This window comes from Metopolophium dirhodum, chromosome 4 (genome assembly GCF_019925205.1).
Source record: "Metopolophium dirhodum isolate CAU chromosome 4, ASM1992520v1, whole genome shotgun sequence".
Lineage (NCBI taxonomy): Eukaryota > Metazoa > Arthropoda > Insecta > Hemiptera > Aphididae > Metopolophium > Metopolophium dirhodum.
Window position 1 is genome coordinate 17981210 of NC_083563.1, and position 15595 is coordinate 17996804.

At 30.8% G+C, this 15595-nt stretch overlaps 1 protein-coding gene across 2 annotated transcripts in view; it reads right to left on the minus strand.

Moving 5' to 3' along the window:
* Positions 1 to 15595, minus strand: part of LOC132942910 (histone acetyltransferase KAT7) — a 112913-nt gene that overhangs the window by 13507 nt on the left and 83811 nt on the right. The window contains exon 11 of one of the 2 annotated variants that reach the window (XM_061011620.1): positions 4159 to 4297. In XM_061011620.1, the coding sequence (XP_060867603.1) occupies positions 4175 to 4297 (123 nt within the window). In that variant the 3' untranslated portion in view covers positions 4159 to 4174. Of the gene's footprint in view, positions 1 to 4154; positions 4298 to 15595 lie in introns of those variants that run through there. The other variant, XM_061011621.1, reaches the window with a different exon arrangement.

Genomic DNA, 15595 nt, shown 5'->3' on the forward strand with positions numbered 1-15595 from the left:
GGTGAACTATAGACTGATCATTTCGATTTTGCCTCCAGAAATGATAAACACTTAGAGTATAATAAGACTTCGTTTTTATCGCTACATTAAAATTGTATGTACTTGCATAATATAAAATGCAGTACATCGGGCGGTCGTAAGCGCCGATAATTCATCTGTAAATCGTGACCGAAAAACATGCACTGAGTGGGTGGCACGCAGTATATTATGCATATATGACAGTATTATAATATTATTATGTTAACATATCGCGCCAAATGAATGCAGCCGAAGATAACAGTGATAGGATATATTATTTTCATCTGAGGTCATGGACAAGAAGAGTTTCAACTTCGGTATAGGTATGAGTGAAACGAAAACATTTTTTATATTGTTATGATATAATGTAATCAAGTGGTAATAATGGTATACGCATAATATAGGTAAGATTAGGTTTCGGTTTATATTATATTCAGCAAATTCTGAAGTGTATAATATTACATTACCTATGTTTGTCGTTAAAATATAGACAACGTCAGACTTAATTTACATACAAAAGAAACGTGTACGTAAACATATATTTACTTATTAAATAAATAAATATATAATAATAGAAATAGAAATATACTCTTATAATGTAATGAATATAACGGTATAGTGTATACTCGTGTGCGCGTATTTGTCGCGAATTCGATAATATTTCGATTTCGATCCGAGAACGAACCCTGTCTGTTTTTTTATCTAGAGTCTAGACCGTCATCCATCGGTAGGTATTTTCCTTCGACGATCAAGGAAATGACTACTATCTACCAAGTTGATCGAAAAGTGATATGTTCATAACAGGTATAGGCACGCCATTTAGACTGAATTACTAATCTATTCAAAGGTATTCACGGGACTATTTCGTGAGCAATCGTTCTACCCGAAATAATAATGTTGAAAAAAATCAATTTTCTTATCATAACCGCACCGTACAACCGTATATTAACATTCTCGCGTCGTTCCGCGTTCGGAATCAAATACCACGCGCGTAGTAGTATTGGTTAACTGCTGATAATTGCGTTTCACCCGATGATGAGGTGAGTGGGCGACGACCGATTTTCCGGACCCACGTAAGTATATTATAAAACACGGAACGCAGGTGTCGATTTTTGACGCCTAGCGTGGCCATTTCCGGTCCATCGGACCCTGCACCGTGCCGCTGCTACGACGTTTGTTTCCGCCCCCCCCCCCCTCCCCCCCCCTATGCGAATAGTGAACCTATATACCACGAAACGCGACATGTGACTTGAAAATCAAAAGGCAGCCCGCGCCGCGCCGTCGTAACGCGAGTAGTGCCGCCCTCTATACCTCACTTCGCGGAGAGTGCACTCGAGTCGCCCGCGCGATGTGTAATTTGAAAATAATAATAATAGCAGGCGACCTGTGTGCGCGCGTCACAATTCACGCTCGGCAATTATAATCTCGAGTGTCAAAACGCAAACGCAAAAACGCCCCCCCCCCCCACCCCCGCGCGGTATATACATAATATTATGCAGGCTCGACTCCCCGACCAACCTCGAGGGATGACGTAGTGATGCAGTTCGCGAACAATTATGCATGCATATATTATTATTATTATTATTATGTGCGTATAAAGTGGCCCGGAAGTTGATGCGCATTTCCGCGTAGTCCCGTAGATTATAATATACATAGTAATAGTATAATAGTATATATATATATCAATTCCGACTGCCGTAGGCCATATATATATATGCGAATTCACGGTATAATACTGCAGTAACGATATATATATATATATATATATATATGGGTACTTATTCTACACTGATCTCTATTCAATCGAAATATAATATCTTATGTCATGGAATATCGTTATTGTCTCGTACCTATATTTAAGTATATAAACTGCATAATTATGTGAGTGTGTTTTGGTTTTTAATCGAATATAGAGTATATAATATATTATAGACATTCGGGTCACACTGCAATCACGAGTTTTCCTAAAAAAGTTTACATATTATTTTATTTTTAATAAGACGAGTAAATTGTATTTGGGTTTTTTTTTTAATTGATTTCCGATACTTGTTCCCTAATATACAGAAATAAAAATACGTTTATTTTATACCTAATTCACTTTATATATTTTAGGTAGACGTACTGTTAATACTGCAGTGAGGAAGGTTAAATATTTTAAATTCAAAACATGGATGATGAGGTCGTGCACAAACATTTTATTTGAAAATTAATACCTACGTAAGTTTGATTTCATATTGTTATCGATGACAATATAAGAAGAGATGCAATTAAGTATTCTGCCCATTTTATCATACTATTAAGAAGCTATGCGGAAAGCGGTGCCTATATAATGTGCAAAACGCGAACAGGGTATAAAAACGGAAGCCGCGTCGTATATTGAAATTGGGTATGTGATCGAACTTCAACCTTCAATATTTCGATAACAGCCGATCACAACGCAATACCCACTCTCTCGTACTATTTTTTCAACTAATTTATAATATTGTTAGAGTATATTATATGTTTGATTTGGAGACGATTTTATAAAAGTATTTACACACCCCCATCTGGGAATAATGGTCGGACGGACCACGCACGACATAATTTAATTTTATATTTTATAATACCTATAGTATACCTATATTATATTAAAAAACCACATAGGTGATCATGTACCCGTAACCAGGTAAGCTATATAATCGATTCGGAAATAACGTATTTTTTAATAACGCTTTACATTTTTCATTATATTCGATACTGCACAGCGGATCGTATACGAGTAACTTGTCTTAATTTTAACATCAAGTTTCTTTCTTCACAAAATAATCGCTTTGCCATAATGTTTACAGTGTTGAAAGTCAGAAATTTAGGAAATAGTGGTTTTACCTTTATAAATATAGTTTCCTGTACTTACCTAATTATTATTTATATGGGTAAAAATGGGATTATCATGTTTTCCAAATGATTCAAAAAGAATAAATCAAGCATAAGGTCAAATCAGATCAAGTGCTTTCGTATCGTGTACATTGGGGATATATCTACAAACATTTGGCACGGTTAAGTGTTGGAAGAAAAAAGTTACATTTTAAATAACTGCAAAAATTAACCGCGCTTGAACTATTCAATGTTAAGCCAAAAAGTGCCCTGATTTTAAAAACGAATACAACCGAAATAAGTTTGATAAATAACTTCAAACTAACGTTGCCAAATATTAATGCATTTACCTCACAAAAAATGTTAAGTGACAAAACTTAACATTTATGAATTAAATCCACAAACACGCCCTCAAATGTATTGTAACAATCCATCACAGCAGATTCAAATAACAGCAGCTAGACGCATCCATTAAACGAATAAAATCAAGTATATAAATCAAGTTAGTTTGTTGTTATTAAGTTTAGTAAAACGTGACTTCACAACACCGCATAAACAATTGTTTATTTTTTTCTTGTTACTCACACATAAGTGATACAACTATCAACATAAGCGTAAATGCAACATATTATTATGTATTTAGGTATTTAGGTAAACGTTGAATATTATATTTCAATTACAAACTCATTTTTTTCGAATTTATTTTTCTTGGAAACAATGAAGTATCTTGGCTTTATGGAGAACCTGAAGTTAGTATAGTATGAAATTTAATAACCTGACGTACAAGTAAAATCTTTTTTCTCCGCAGACATTGTTTGCATCATTATAACGTACCGTGATAGAACTCACTGACTTTGTTTATTAATTTGTTTTATATTTAGGTGAAAGCGTATAGGTATGTACCCATTTCCGAGAACACCACCATCGCCTTACTGACTGATGAGTAATGAATACACTCCAAAAATCCGACCCCATCGAATAACTTTACCGACATTTTGATTTAATTTATAAAATGTCTACTGCTTATATCGAATATTATTTTCGAAGTAAAGACGACAAATATATTTATACAACTGTATTTTACATAATATATCGACGTTTGTCGAGGCTAACGGTGAAACATAATCTGGCGAATCTCAATTCGTCAGTCGTTAAAATTTTTCTTCTTCTTATCATACATGCATATTTTAAACAATATAGTTTATGCAATGGAAAAATAAATTGTTCTAAAAACATGGTATTTATAGCAACACATCATAAAACTAATAATATTATACACCCACTCACTGCGAACAGGTACATTTCACGTGGGCCCGGCCGGGGCGGGAGCTGCTGAACGTGGCCGCCATCGCAGACATTTCGCGTCGATTTCTTTGTAGTCCGATCCTCGACGTTTTGACCTTTCCAAATACTCGTCAATCACTTCCTGTGAACAGATTTCAACTTTAAAAAAAAATTCACAATATATACAAGGGCGAGTTAATATCCGGACAACATATTATGGGTGTAAAGTATAGTAACGGTTTTTTTTTAATTGCATATCTGTAGACAAGTTAGGTGTTAAATAATAAATACAATGCAATTGCGATATTGCTACAATAATCTCATCACTCATCAGTAATCGATACTTCTGTATTATTTTTATATTATAGTACCAATTCGAAAAGACGAGAACAAATTATACTAATGATAAATCATAATATATTTCATACAGGTATCTATTATAATAGTTAACAATAAATTATGAATATATATGAAGTGTGAGACGCTTATTAAAATGTACGTTTAAATATACATCCAAGGCTTCAAATAAATTTAGTGTAATTATCACACTGTAAGAACAGAGAGAATTGTCGGTTACGTTTAAAAAAATAAGATGAAAAAAAAACCGACGAGATTGAACGAAAATGTCAGGACGAGCACGGTTTTCATACGTCTATAGTTCTGTATTCGTTTTCATTGAAATTATTGCAATGTTGAATAAATAATAAATTCCAATCACGACCTATAATATTAGGTTTTCAATGGAAAATCAGTGTCATTAGTTGTCCGCAGCATCATCTATCGACGAGTGCGACAGTTTTCGAAACCAATTGCGTTCTTCTTATAATCTAAATATCTAATATAACCTAATAATATGATTCACTACGGTAATGTACAATTCGATAACGTAACCACAATAATGTAGTGCAAATGTATAATAGTATAATATTATCATATATCCATTATTTTAAAGGAATTGTCAATAATCACATTATAGAAAAATATAAACTTGTCAGAATAGATACAAGCATCAGCAAACATACTACGCGATGGTTATCGTATACTTGGTTGGTAAGTATAGTCTCCTGCATATTCTCCATCATAGTCGATTTTGTAAAACATAGATGAGTAATAATAGTAGTGATAGTAATTAACTATAATTATGGCGCGTAGGCACATTTTAGTATGATAGTTGATTCGACTTATGTAGATCATTGCAGTATGCGTACGCAAATAGTAATAACTAGTTTTAATTTAAAATAAAAACGGCCACCCGGATTAGGTTAGCCCGGCCATCCCGGTTTCGGATTGATAACTATACAAGTCAAACTATCTCGGGTGGCAATACATTATTAAGTAATGAAAAGGTTATATGCTTTATAAAGTTTAATTATCTGGTTTAAAGTATCAAGTGGTGATTCAACACTGCATTATGTTGATCAAATTTTGAAAATTATAAGCACGCAAGCTACAATAGCATACAGAATAAAATTAATAACAATCCGAAAAAAAAGGTAGAGTAAAATTTGCGAGTGTAATATGTATTAATGAGTATATAAATTATAAATAAATATATGTATATATATATATATACCTACGCAATACGTAAGGATCGATCGGTAGTTTTTTTTATTAGAAATAAGATAAAAAACGCGTAGAAAAGTATAGAAAACAACATTTTTAATAATTCAACAACGTTTTGGATTTTCAGTGAAGTGTGGAAGCAGCTGAGTTATTGGTTTTATAGTAGGTATACCTATACATTTTACATTTATACGTGTCTCAACTACCAGCAATATACCGAATCGCCAATCGCTATATACGGCGGCGGCGAGTAGGTACATTTGCTCACTCAAAAGTTTTTTTTTTTGGTAAATTTATCATGTGGGTACTTCAATTCTTACATGTTAAGTAAACTTAATATAGATAGATACAGTCGATATTGATACAACTCTATGTTTATGCAAAAATTAGTTTGTGAGATAACCGTCAGTGACCGCGTGTGTCTAGATAGAATACAATTTTTTTTTATTATCTTGTTTATATTTGTAACTGTTTTAAATAACTCATTTAACAAAACATAATATTGATGTTAATATTTTTAAAATAAAGGTAGTCTAAAAGGTAAAAATCGTCTACAATTACCTATATCTTTTTATTTTGCTAAATTGTAAGTAAACGTTTTTGAAACCAAGAAAATTATATTTCCATACAGGTGCCTTAATTGTGTTACGTAAAATTACAAATTACCCGTCTAATTTGGAAAGCGAAGGGAAAAACTCTAACAACGTAAATTGCAATATACATAAATATTTTTTTTTTTTTTTAGTGATCAACAAAGTTGTAACACGCTATTTGCTGCACGCGATATTGTTAGGTACAAAAAAATATACAGGTTCCTAATTCATTAATAATAATAATAATAATAATAAAGAAAAAACCTAGTCATTCATAAAAAAAACACACCAAGATTTGATCCCATTGTTTTTTTAAATGCATCTAATACATTACAAATACAGATCAAATTAATAAAATCATCTTAAAATGTCACATTACAACATTTAAATACCGTTAATTAATTTTTATTCCAGTCATTAAAATAATATGATATTTTATTGATAATTTTAAATCTTTCTGGCTCCATTTAACAAACGTGAATTTAGTTATAAATCAGATTTTTGAAATTTGATAAATATTGAACAACCAATGTCCAGTTAATAATAAAGTAATTCAATTATTTTTAATTAATGGATGGTTTTTGTGTTGAATACTTTTTTTATTTTTAAATGTATGTTACTTGACAAGGAAAAAAGTGTGTGCATTTTATCTACTTGATTAAGAGTTTTAAATAAATTGATAATGAAACGGAAAATTAACCAAATACAAAATGTAATAGTTATTATAATTCTCGTTAAAACAAATGCATGATAAAATATTTTATGACATATAAGTTGTTTATAGCACAATAGATACAATTTAATGAATTAGGTATACAATTTCTATAAAAGTTATAATAATTATAATTTTTATAACTAATTTATTAAAACTAAACTTCAGTAAAGGACAAATATATAAAACATAAATCGTACGTTTATAATTATTAATTATGCTCATATTTGCTTAGGTCAATAAATACAAAGTCTAAACGATTTGTCTCAAAGTTAATTTAGTTTTTCTGAACTAGCTTGGAATCCCGTAGCTAAAACCCTGAATACATAAATTGATTAATAATCAAGTATTATGGAAAGAATATAAACTTTTAGTGGTGGCACTTAATATTTATACGAGGTATATATTTTCCAATTAGTTATTATTAATTATAAGTAAATAAAGCTGAAAGGATGGTGTAAGGGTCTGGGTTAAATATTTTATTTCTGAAACATAACTTTAAATATAAATTTGATGCCACCCTGCTGCAAAGGTGTATTTTGTAAAAATGTCAAATTAAAAAATACCTTTCTACTTATATATGATATACTGGAAATAATTATGTGAAGAATAGGCATTTTTAAAAATGGTTACAATAAATATATTGATTATAAAAATACGATGTATAAAAAGAAGTTTCGGATAATATGTATTATGTATATAATGTAGGTGCTTATGTAACTTTGGACGCTATAAGTACACGATCATGGTTTAGACCAAAGTTAAGAATAATTCGAAATAGAATATAAGTACATTATACTGCCTTAAGACGTTGCAAAATAAAAAATACCCTACGATTGTGCATTACAATATTTTAGTTGTAAAAGTGCTTAGATGCTTAGAAAATATATTAAATATGTATAATATACATTATATATTGTAATATTATGTAGTGTATAGTATTCCCTGTAGGGAGCCAGTAGCCACGATATCGATTTTCATAGATGGAATTTTATATCAGTGTCCGTAACTTAATACTAAAACGGTTGCGTTTAAAACGATCAGATTAATAATAATATATGTATATATACATATACAGATATTTTTTTTTTGTTACGCTTAACACAGTAGGCCGTAAATATTAACACATGTTCATCCAATGCTAATTATTATATACCTATGTTATGTATAATATAAAAAAAAATGACACGCTATAGAGGAACTCGAACCGCCACTACAACAGTATCTGAAATATAAACAGTAAACGCGATAAGATATGAGTAATCAAATTTCCGAAAAATAAAAAAAACTAAACAAGATTCTACTTATAAAACCGTTAACCGTAAAATAATATTTTGTGTCTCGCATTAAAACGTGTTGATGGCTCTGAAAATGGCGTAAACAAAACGTCCGTGTCCGCCGAAAATTATATTCGGACCCTTATGGAAACCGTTTTACGTCATGTCGTCCCACGTCCGACACGCTCTTACATATATACCAACATTGTAAATAAAGACCAAATGCTTAAAAATTGTACTTTACACTACTACACTGGTCGGAAGGAAAATAGCTGTTCTAGTCGTACAGCGATAGTTAAATGGATAACATAGAAAATAAAAAAATTAAATAATTCGACACAAGTTTGTACTTGGTAATAAAGCGTATTTCAGTTTAACGGACCATCGTAACAATCTATATAATATCAAAAAAAAATATTTTTGTATATAATATTATCATACCAAGAATTTTGTATGATTGGTGTTTCAGACTTTCAGTCGCACCGGCACGACAGGATTTTGGCGCTATAGTTGGACATTATATTATAATATATGTGAAAGTAATAATAATATATATTATCACGGTATAGAAGATATCTTAAACAATAGCGTAACCGAATCTGCTGCGGATAATGTGCGGACTGCAATTTCCGGACGCGCATAAGATAAAAGTATAAATCCTTATTTACGGTCTCGACGTCGCAGCAGTTGTGGTACAATGATATTACTATCCGTATGTCCATCTATAACTATCCGTCTTTACCGGACACACCCTCCGTGCTCTGTCGTCCCTTAACCATGGTTGACGGCGTTACTTTTATATTTATTTTTTTACCTCGCGACGACGGACGGGTTTTATTTTCGTCCCCCTTACCCGACCTCAGTCACGATAATAATATATCGACAGTTCTCTATAGCGTATAATACCGGAATGACATAGGTACTATCGGTCACATATCGCGTTGTATGCATCTTACTTAATGATTGTTTGTTTTTAAATATCCAAACAGATACATGTGGACAGGGGAGCACTTGTTATATTTGGTTCAGGGTGCAAAATTAATGAAAGGCCTGTGCCCCGTACATTGTTTTTAAACTTTCTGAAATTAGGAAAGAGTTGTACATCACAATAAGAGTAAAATCTAAGAAAGGGCACGACAGTGGTAATCGGGACCAGGATCATAAATACGAATGGGGCCTGGGGTGCCAATCGGTTAATAACACCCTGGGCCGGACTGCCCCTGCATGGGAATTCGTCGAGACTATATATTTTAATAATATCTTTATCAATTAAAGGCAACGCGTGCGTGTGTGCATGTAAACGATCAAAAATCAAGTCTATCACACTCGTATGGTTCTGAATTTCGGTACAATAGGTATCTATAATTCTATATTGAATACCCGAGGATGTGCAATTAAAAAATATGGGTAGTTAACATTTAACGAAGCTTGAAGTAGGGTAAATCCACTGGTATAATTTAATACTTCACGAGAAACGGCGTGCAGGGTCAGCTATATAATTAATAAAAATTCATATTGTAAAATCAAAGGTTTAAAACAATCTTTATATGCAAATATAAACAATTTTAAATAAAAAATGAAATGTTCGTCAATAGATTTAGCAAGAACATTATTATTATTATTATTATTTATTATGATTTGACATGATTTTAGACTTGTGATTTATATTTGGTAAAAACAACCCATATAACCATGTTAATAGTCTGTGCAGTTAACATTTAACGGAGTTTAAGAAGCCGTAAATCCACGGGTTCTTATATTTGTCACGGAGAAACGCTAGGATCAGCTATTAAATAATATAATAATATGTACAGTCCAACGAGTACATATTATATTCTATATATACGATATACGTACGGTATATAAATTGACAATGTGTGTGTGTGTGAGAGAGAGAGAGAGAGAGAGAGAGAGAGTGAGTGAGCTGCTGGTCGCTGGAACGTAAAATGTCACGAATACATATTTAGAAGGGTAAGGGCGTCGGGCGCCCGAGGGCTATCTAAACCTGACCATCAGGACCATTCCTACATTATGCGTAGGTATATACATAACCTGTACAATAGGCATATTGTAGAGTGTATACGATCTGACTGTAGAGTTTACCGATATGATATTATTATTGTAATGCAACGAGCCAATACACTGCAAACGAGACGAGCCGGCAGCGGATGTTGAACGATATTTTGCACACGGCTCGTATTATATTATATTATACTATACATACGCATATTATTGTATGGTCTGCAGCCGTGCAGATATCGCGAATCTAATATACATAATAATAACAAACACTATAAGTATATAATATTGAAATGTGCAGTAATCAATACCTTGATTGTCACCCGCCAGCACGTTTCACGCCGAGGGACCAACTGCAGAGGTGTGAAAATGATTTCTGGACATATTATAAATATTGCACATCAATCGTTATTATTCAATTATACTTGAGTGGTGATTATGCAGTTATAACAGTAATAATGTACATGAACATCAAGACATAAACTGGATGAAGAGTTTTCTTTTATAAACATACAATATAGCTCGGATTTAACGATAACAAACTGTCGTTTCAATATGTGTGCACATTCTTATGTGCCATACTGCCATGGCCGAGTTAATGGGTGGATGGAGGGCAAAAGAAGCATTTGAACTGTCGTTCCTCAACTTAGTAAAATAACAGGGTGCCTATACACCTATTTAATTAATAATATCATTATAATGTATCATAAAAAAGAGATAGTTCGACATTATCACTATCTATATGCGTATAGTCTGCTCGAATAATCAGAGTAATAAACATGACAGCAAATAGCAATGCACGGTTGTAGATTCTTACCACGATTACTTGAGACATACTGTGCGCTACTTACATATTTTAATCTATATTATAAGTGCAAATCAGAGGAATTTTAGCGTGCTTAGAAAAAAGGTTCACGCGTGCGTGTTGAAATCCTTGTTAAGTTAAAAGTTTATAATAGTTAGGTACCTATTTAGAATAGTAAATTCAACATACAATTTCTAATGTTTTTTTTTTAAATTACTTACCTATTTATTTATATTTTATATAGAAAAAAATTGCATTTTTAGCTTAGGTATTTCTATCGCACATTTTACTTGATATATAGGTAATATATTATGCCTGAATTAATATTGTAGATGAATGAAAATAAAATAAATTGAACGAGAAATGTAGTTAGGTTAGCAGCATTGGCTATAATTAATGTATGATAGCTATATTATATACAAACTCGTATCCCTCTATTATTTATATAATAAGCGTATCTCGACTTGAATATAAAAGACAAGTACCTACTCTATAGTACCTACCTATCCATGATGGATATTGAGTGGTAAATGGCGAGTGGATCGAACACGGGAATAACATTAAGGGCTATTTAAACCAATAGCCAGTTAACTCGTAATTTAACTAATCTAGGTTTAATTATAACTTGAAGTTAATTTCGATCGCTACATTAATCAAATTGAATCATAGTTTTGGAGAGTTAAATCGGATCGTGCCGGCTAAAGTTATATTTACCATTAAAATCCATAGTTTTTATGTTACCGAAATCCAATTTAAATATCGTCAAAAAGTTTTTGGATATATCTATGTATGAAAATATATTGTATACATCAAATAACACAAAATATGACTGACAGTTAAATTAAATTTAAAAAATCCAAATGTTTTCCAAACCAATGTTTTCAAATGTGGAAAATTTTTCACGTAAACGTTATTATTAACGTTTGTATACTATTCAGTATGATTTGTTCATTAGTCAGTAATCACTATAGGTACTCATTATTACTCTTCTAATGGATAATTTTAAAACTTTAAAATTTCCTAACCAACTAGAATATAAAAAAAAACCACTAATGGCTTACAAATTCAATTAAGGGAAGCAATGTTGGTTTCTTAAGTAATATTTTTGGACGATCAAATGAGTTGAAAATAAATTAATATTTAAATGCAAAAGAAGAATCGGACCACGGTTAGTTGGTATTTGGTAGAAAAATAGATTCATTTAAAAATTGATACATTTTCTCCTCTAAGTGAATTTCTCGAAAAATTAACCAAATTTCTAATGGTTTAAAATTTCTTCTTCAAGAGTTCTTAGAAGAATTACAGTTAGAACAGTAGTAAATAAATCAAAGTTGAAAGTATAGAAATCACATTGATCTTTGAAAGTGTTCAACATCAAAGAAGTCAAATTAAGTGCATTGTTCTTTGTTAAATCTTAAATGCATAATGCATTAATTTTCATAATATTTTCAGTTACAAGTATTGACCAGTCTCTTATTTTATTTATTTTTTTTTATTTAGGTGTTTGTGAAAAGATAAACTCACATTTATTTTTAATATAAAAATTATAATTGAAAATTTGATTTGCAATTATGATTTTTTTAAAGTTGCGATAACTTAAATTAAATATTTTAGGGAACGCTCATTAAAGGTTAGGAAATACTACTCTATACATGCATATAATATTAGTAATTATTATTTTATTTTTCATCGAAAACCCTCGGTTGGTTTTAACTTGACTAACATTGAATGTGTTTCTATAATGTGTTTGAGTTGGAAAATTTTTCATTTTAAATATACATGATTGTGCATTGGTTTTCGAATGGATATTAAATAGCTACCGTATTAACTGTGTTTGTGTATATTAAAGGTTCAGATTTTCCCAAGCAAAGTACACATTAAACTCAATATTATCAAACAATACAAATCGGACCGGAGATAATGGATTCGATTTTAGAGGTCCTATTGAAAAAACTCAAAAAATACATAAAATGTTATGTATTGAATCCTTTGATGAAACACATTTCATAAGTTAAACTCTTAATAAATTGTTTCTTTGAACAGTCTACAAAAGTTTTAATAAAGGGGTAAACGTCATTACGTCTCAGAAAACCTATTACTTAGTCGAGTCACAACCATACTGCCACATAATATTGTAGAGGCTTTATGTAAGCCATTAATAGTTTGCATCAAGTATTTAATAACATTTAACGGCATTCTTTTAATATTGCGGCATTTGAACATCGATGATTTGCAATCCTGTCATTATCCAAAATTATTTCGTAAAACAATAGTCTCATTTGCCGTAGTAGCACAAACCCAAATACTAGAAGTTTGAAATATATTTATTTATGTAATTAATTTAATAAATTAGTTTATAATATGTTTATTTTTGTATAAAATGAAGAAGTGAAAAAAACTCTGTAATATTGTGCATAAAGATTATTACATGAATTCGCGTTATGATTTATAATAATAAACCATCATTTGCTTAACGAATAATAATAACAACAAAAAATCGATATTTCGTTATTGACAAAACAAAATTGGATTATAAAATAAATAAACTGATGTTTCACATTGCGGGGGAAATAAAAATACTGAACAGTCAAACGATGACGACGACTACCTATCGTCTCTACAGACACGTGTAACCCGTGCCTTTAGCAGTTCAAGCAACTTGGGATCTGTGTAAGTTGGTAAATTCGTTTTGGGTGCTAAAGGAGGACAAACACTAAGTCGCGTTTTCACCGAAACTGTAAGTCAACAGCCAATTGATTTACATTTAATCAACTGCCGAAAGCTGTTCAAAACTGAGAGTCAATAGACACTTGATTTTTCTCAATCATCAGCTGTAGGCGTACATCATTAATTGTCATGATGTATCTGCAACTGTAACTATTTATACATTTTCTGATTATACGTATCTCCAGACAGTATCAAAAATATAAGTACCACGCTCGAGCGAAGGTAATAATTAGGACCGTTACCGAAGTTCATTACCAGAAGTGTTGTAAGATATAATTTTTAAAAGAAATCAAGTACAGATGCAGAAACTTACTTTGAAAAGTGTTTAGTATACGTATATTTGAATACTCGGTAAAAAAATCATTATAGTACAAGTGCAGGTATTAATTATTTATAGATACCTACCTACATACTTACATATACTTAACATTTACCTTACCATAAAATCAGTTATCAAAAAATAAAGTTTGTTGACATTTAATTCGTTTTAAATGTCATAGGGACATACTACACTTTGTTTGGTGTAACTTTATACTTCGTACCTTCTTTCTTTATTTGAAAGGAAACCGAATGATTTGATAGCTTCAATTGGCTAGTTGGTTTATAATTTATTTTGTTATAGGTGTATGTAATTAATAACATAATACATACAATAACTTGAAAAACAAAAAAAAAAATAATGCGGGAGTTAATAAATTAAAGTGATCATAAGAAAGTAAATAAATGTATAAACGTACTTACTTAGAGTAAATGTATATTTGGATGTAGCCAATAAATACAATTTAATAGCCTAATACAGATGAAACTATAGATATATAGCGACTGTAAAAGTCCTTATTTTTTTTATTTTTTTTTTTGTTATTAACACGGTATAACGATATAACGATTTATCTACTTAATCTATAAATCGGCAATCACATCAGTTCCTATTAATTGGTCGTCGTATAATATATGTTTATGGTACTAAAATCCTGTTAATACTTGAAGGATTTAAAACTTAGTAGGTTTATGTTGATTGTTTTCTCTTTGATTGTAAATGATGAATGGGTATCAATATAAATTATTTTATTAAAACTTTCTTTATGTAACAATATTATTTAGTTTTTATTTATTGATAATCGATAGAGTAGGTAATATTATAGTTAAGAGGACATCACACCCACATGCGTTGTCTCCATCATATAATTAATGTACAATGTGTGTGTGACGTCCTCTTAATCAAATATACGAAAAAATATAAAAATATAGAAAGTTTCTTGACAGAATAATTATATTCAGTTTAGATTATGATTTTACATTGATACTAGACGCCGACGATTTGATGCATAGTGGTATTAATTTTATAAACAAACACATTCATATGATTGTAAGCTTATATCTTATTCCTTGCAGTTTAGCGTTTTTTAAACTGAAAAAATAATGTTAAATATGTATACACGAATAAGAGAGTAAAAACAAAACTGATCAAGTCATCTATAATACGAGCTTGCAAAAATTGAATTATATCACAATCAAATAGATAGTTTTTTATTGTCATCGAACAAACTACAACATTTTACAACTTAAAGATTTTAACAATAATATATTGTGATTGCCTTTATTGAGTGCGCCAAAACAGTCAACGAAGTATCAAAGTAAAAATATTAGACCACAAGTATAGAATGATAATTTCAATAGTATCTTCTTATTATGAATGTTCTGTCATTTTTACCTCTGTTGGTTGTTTGAGTATTGGACACGTTTT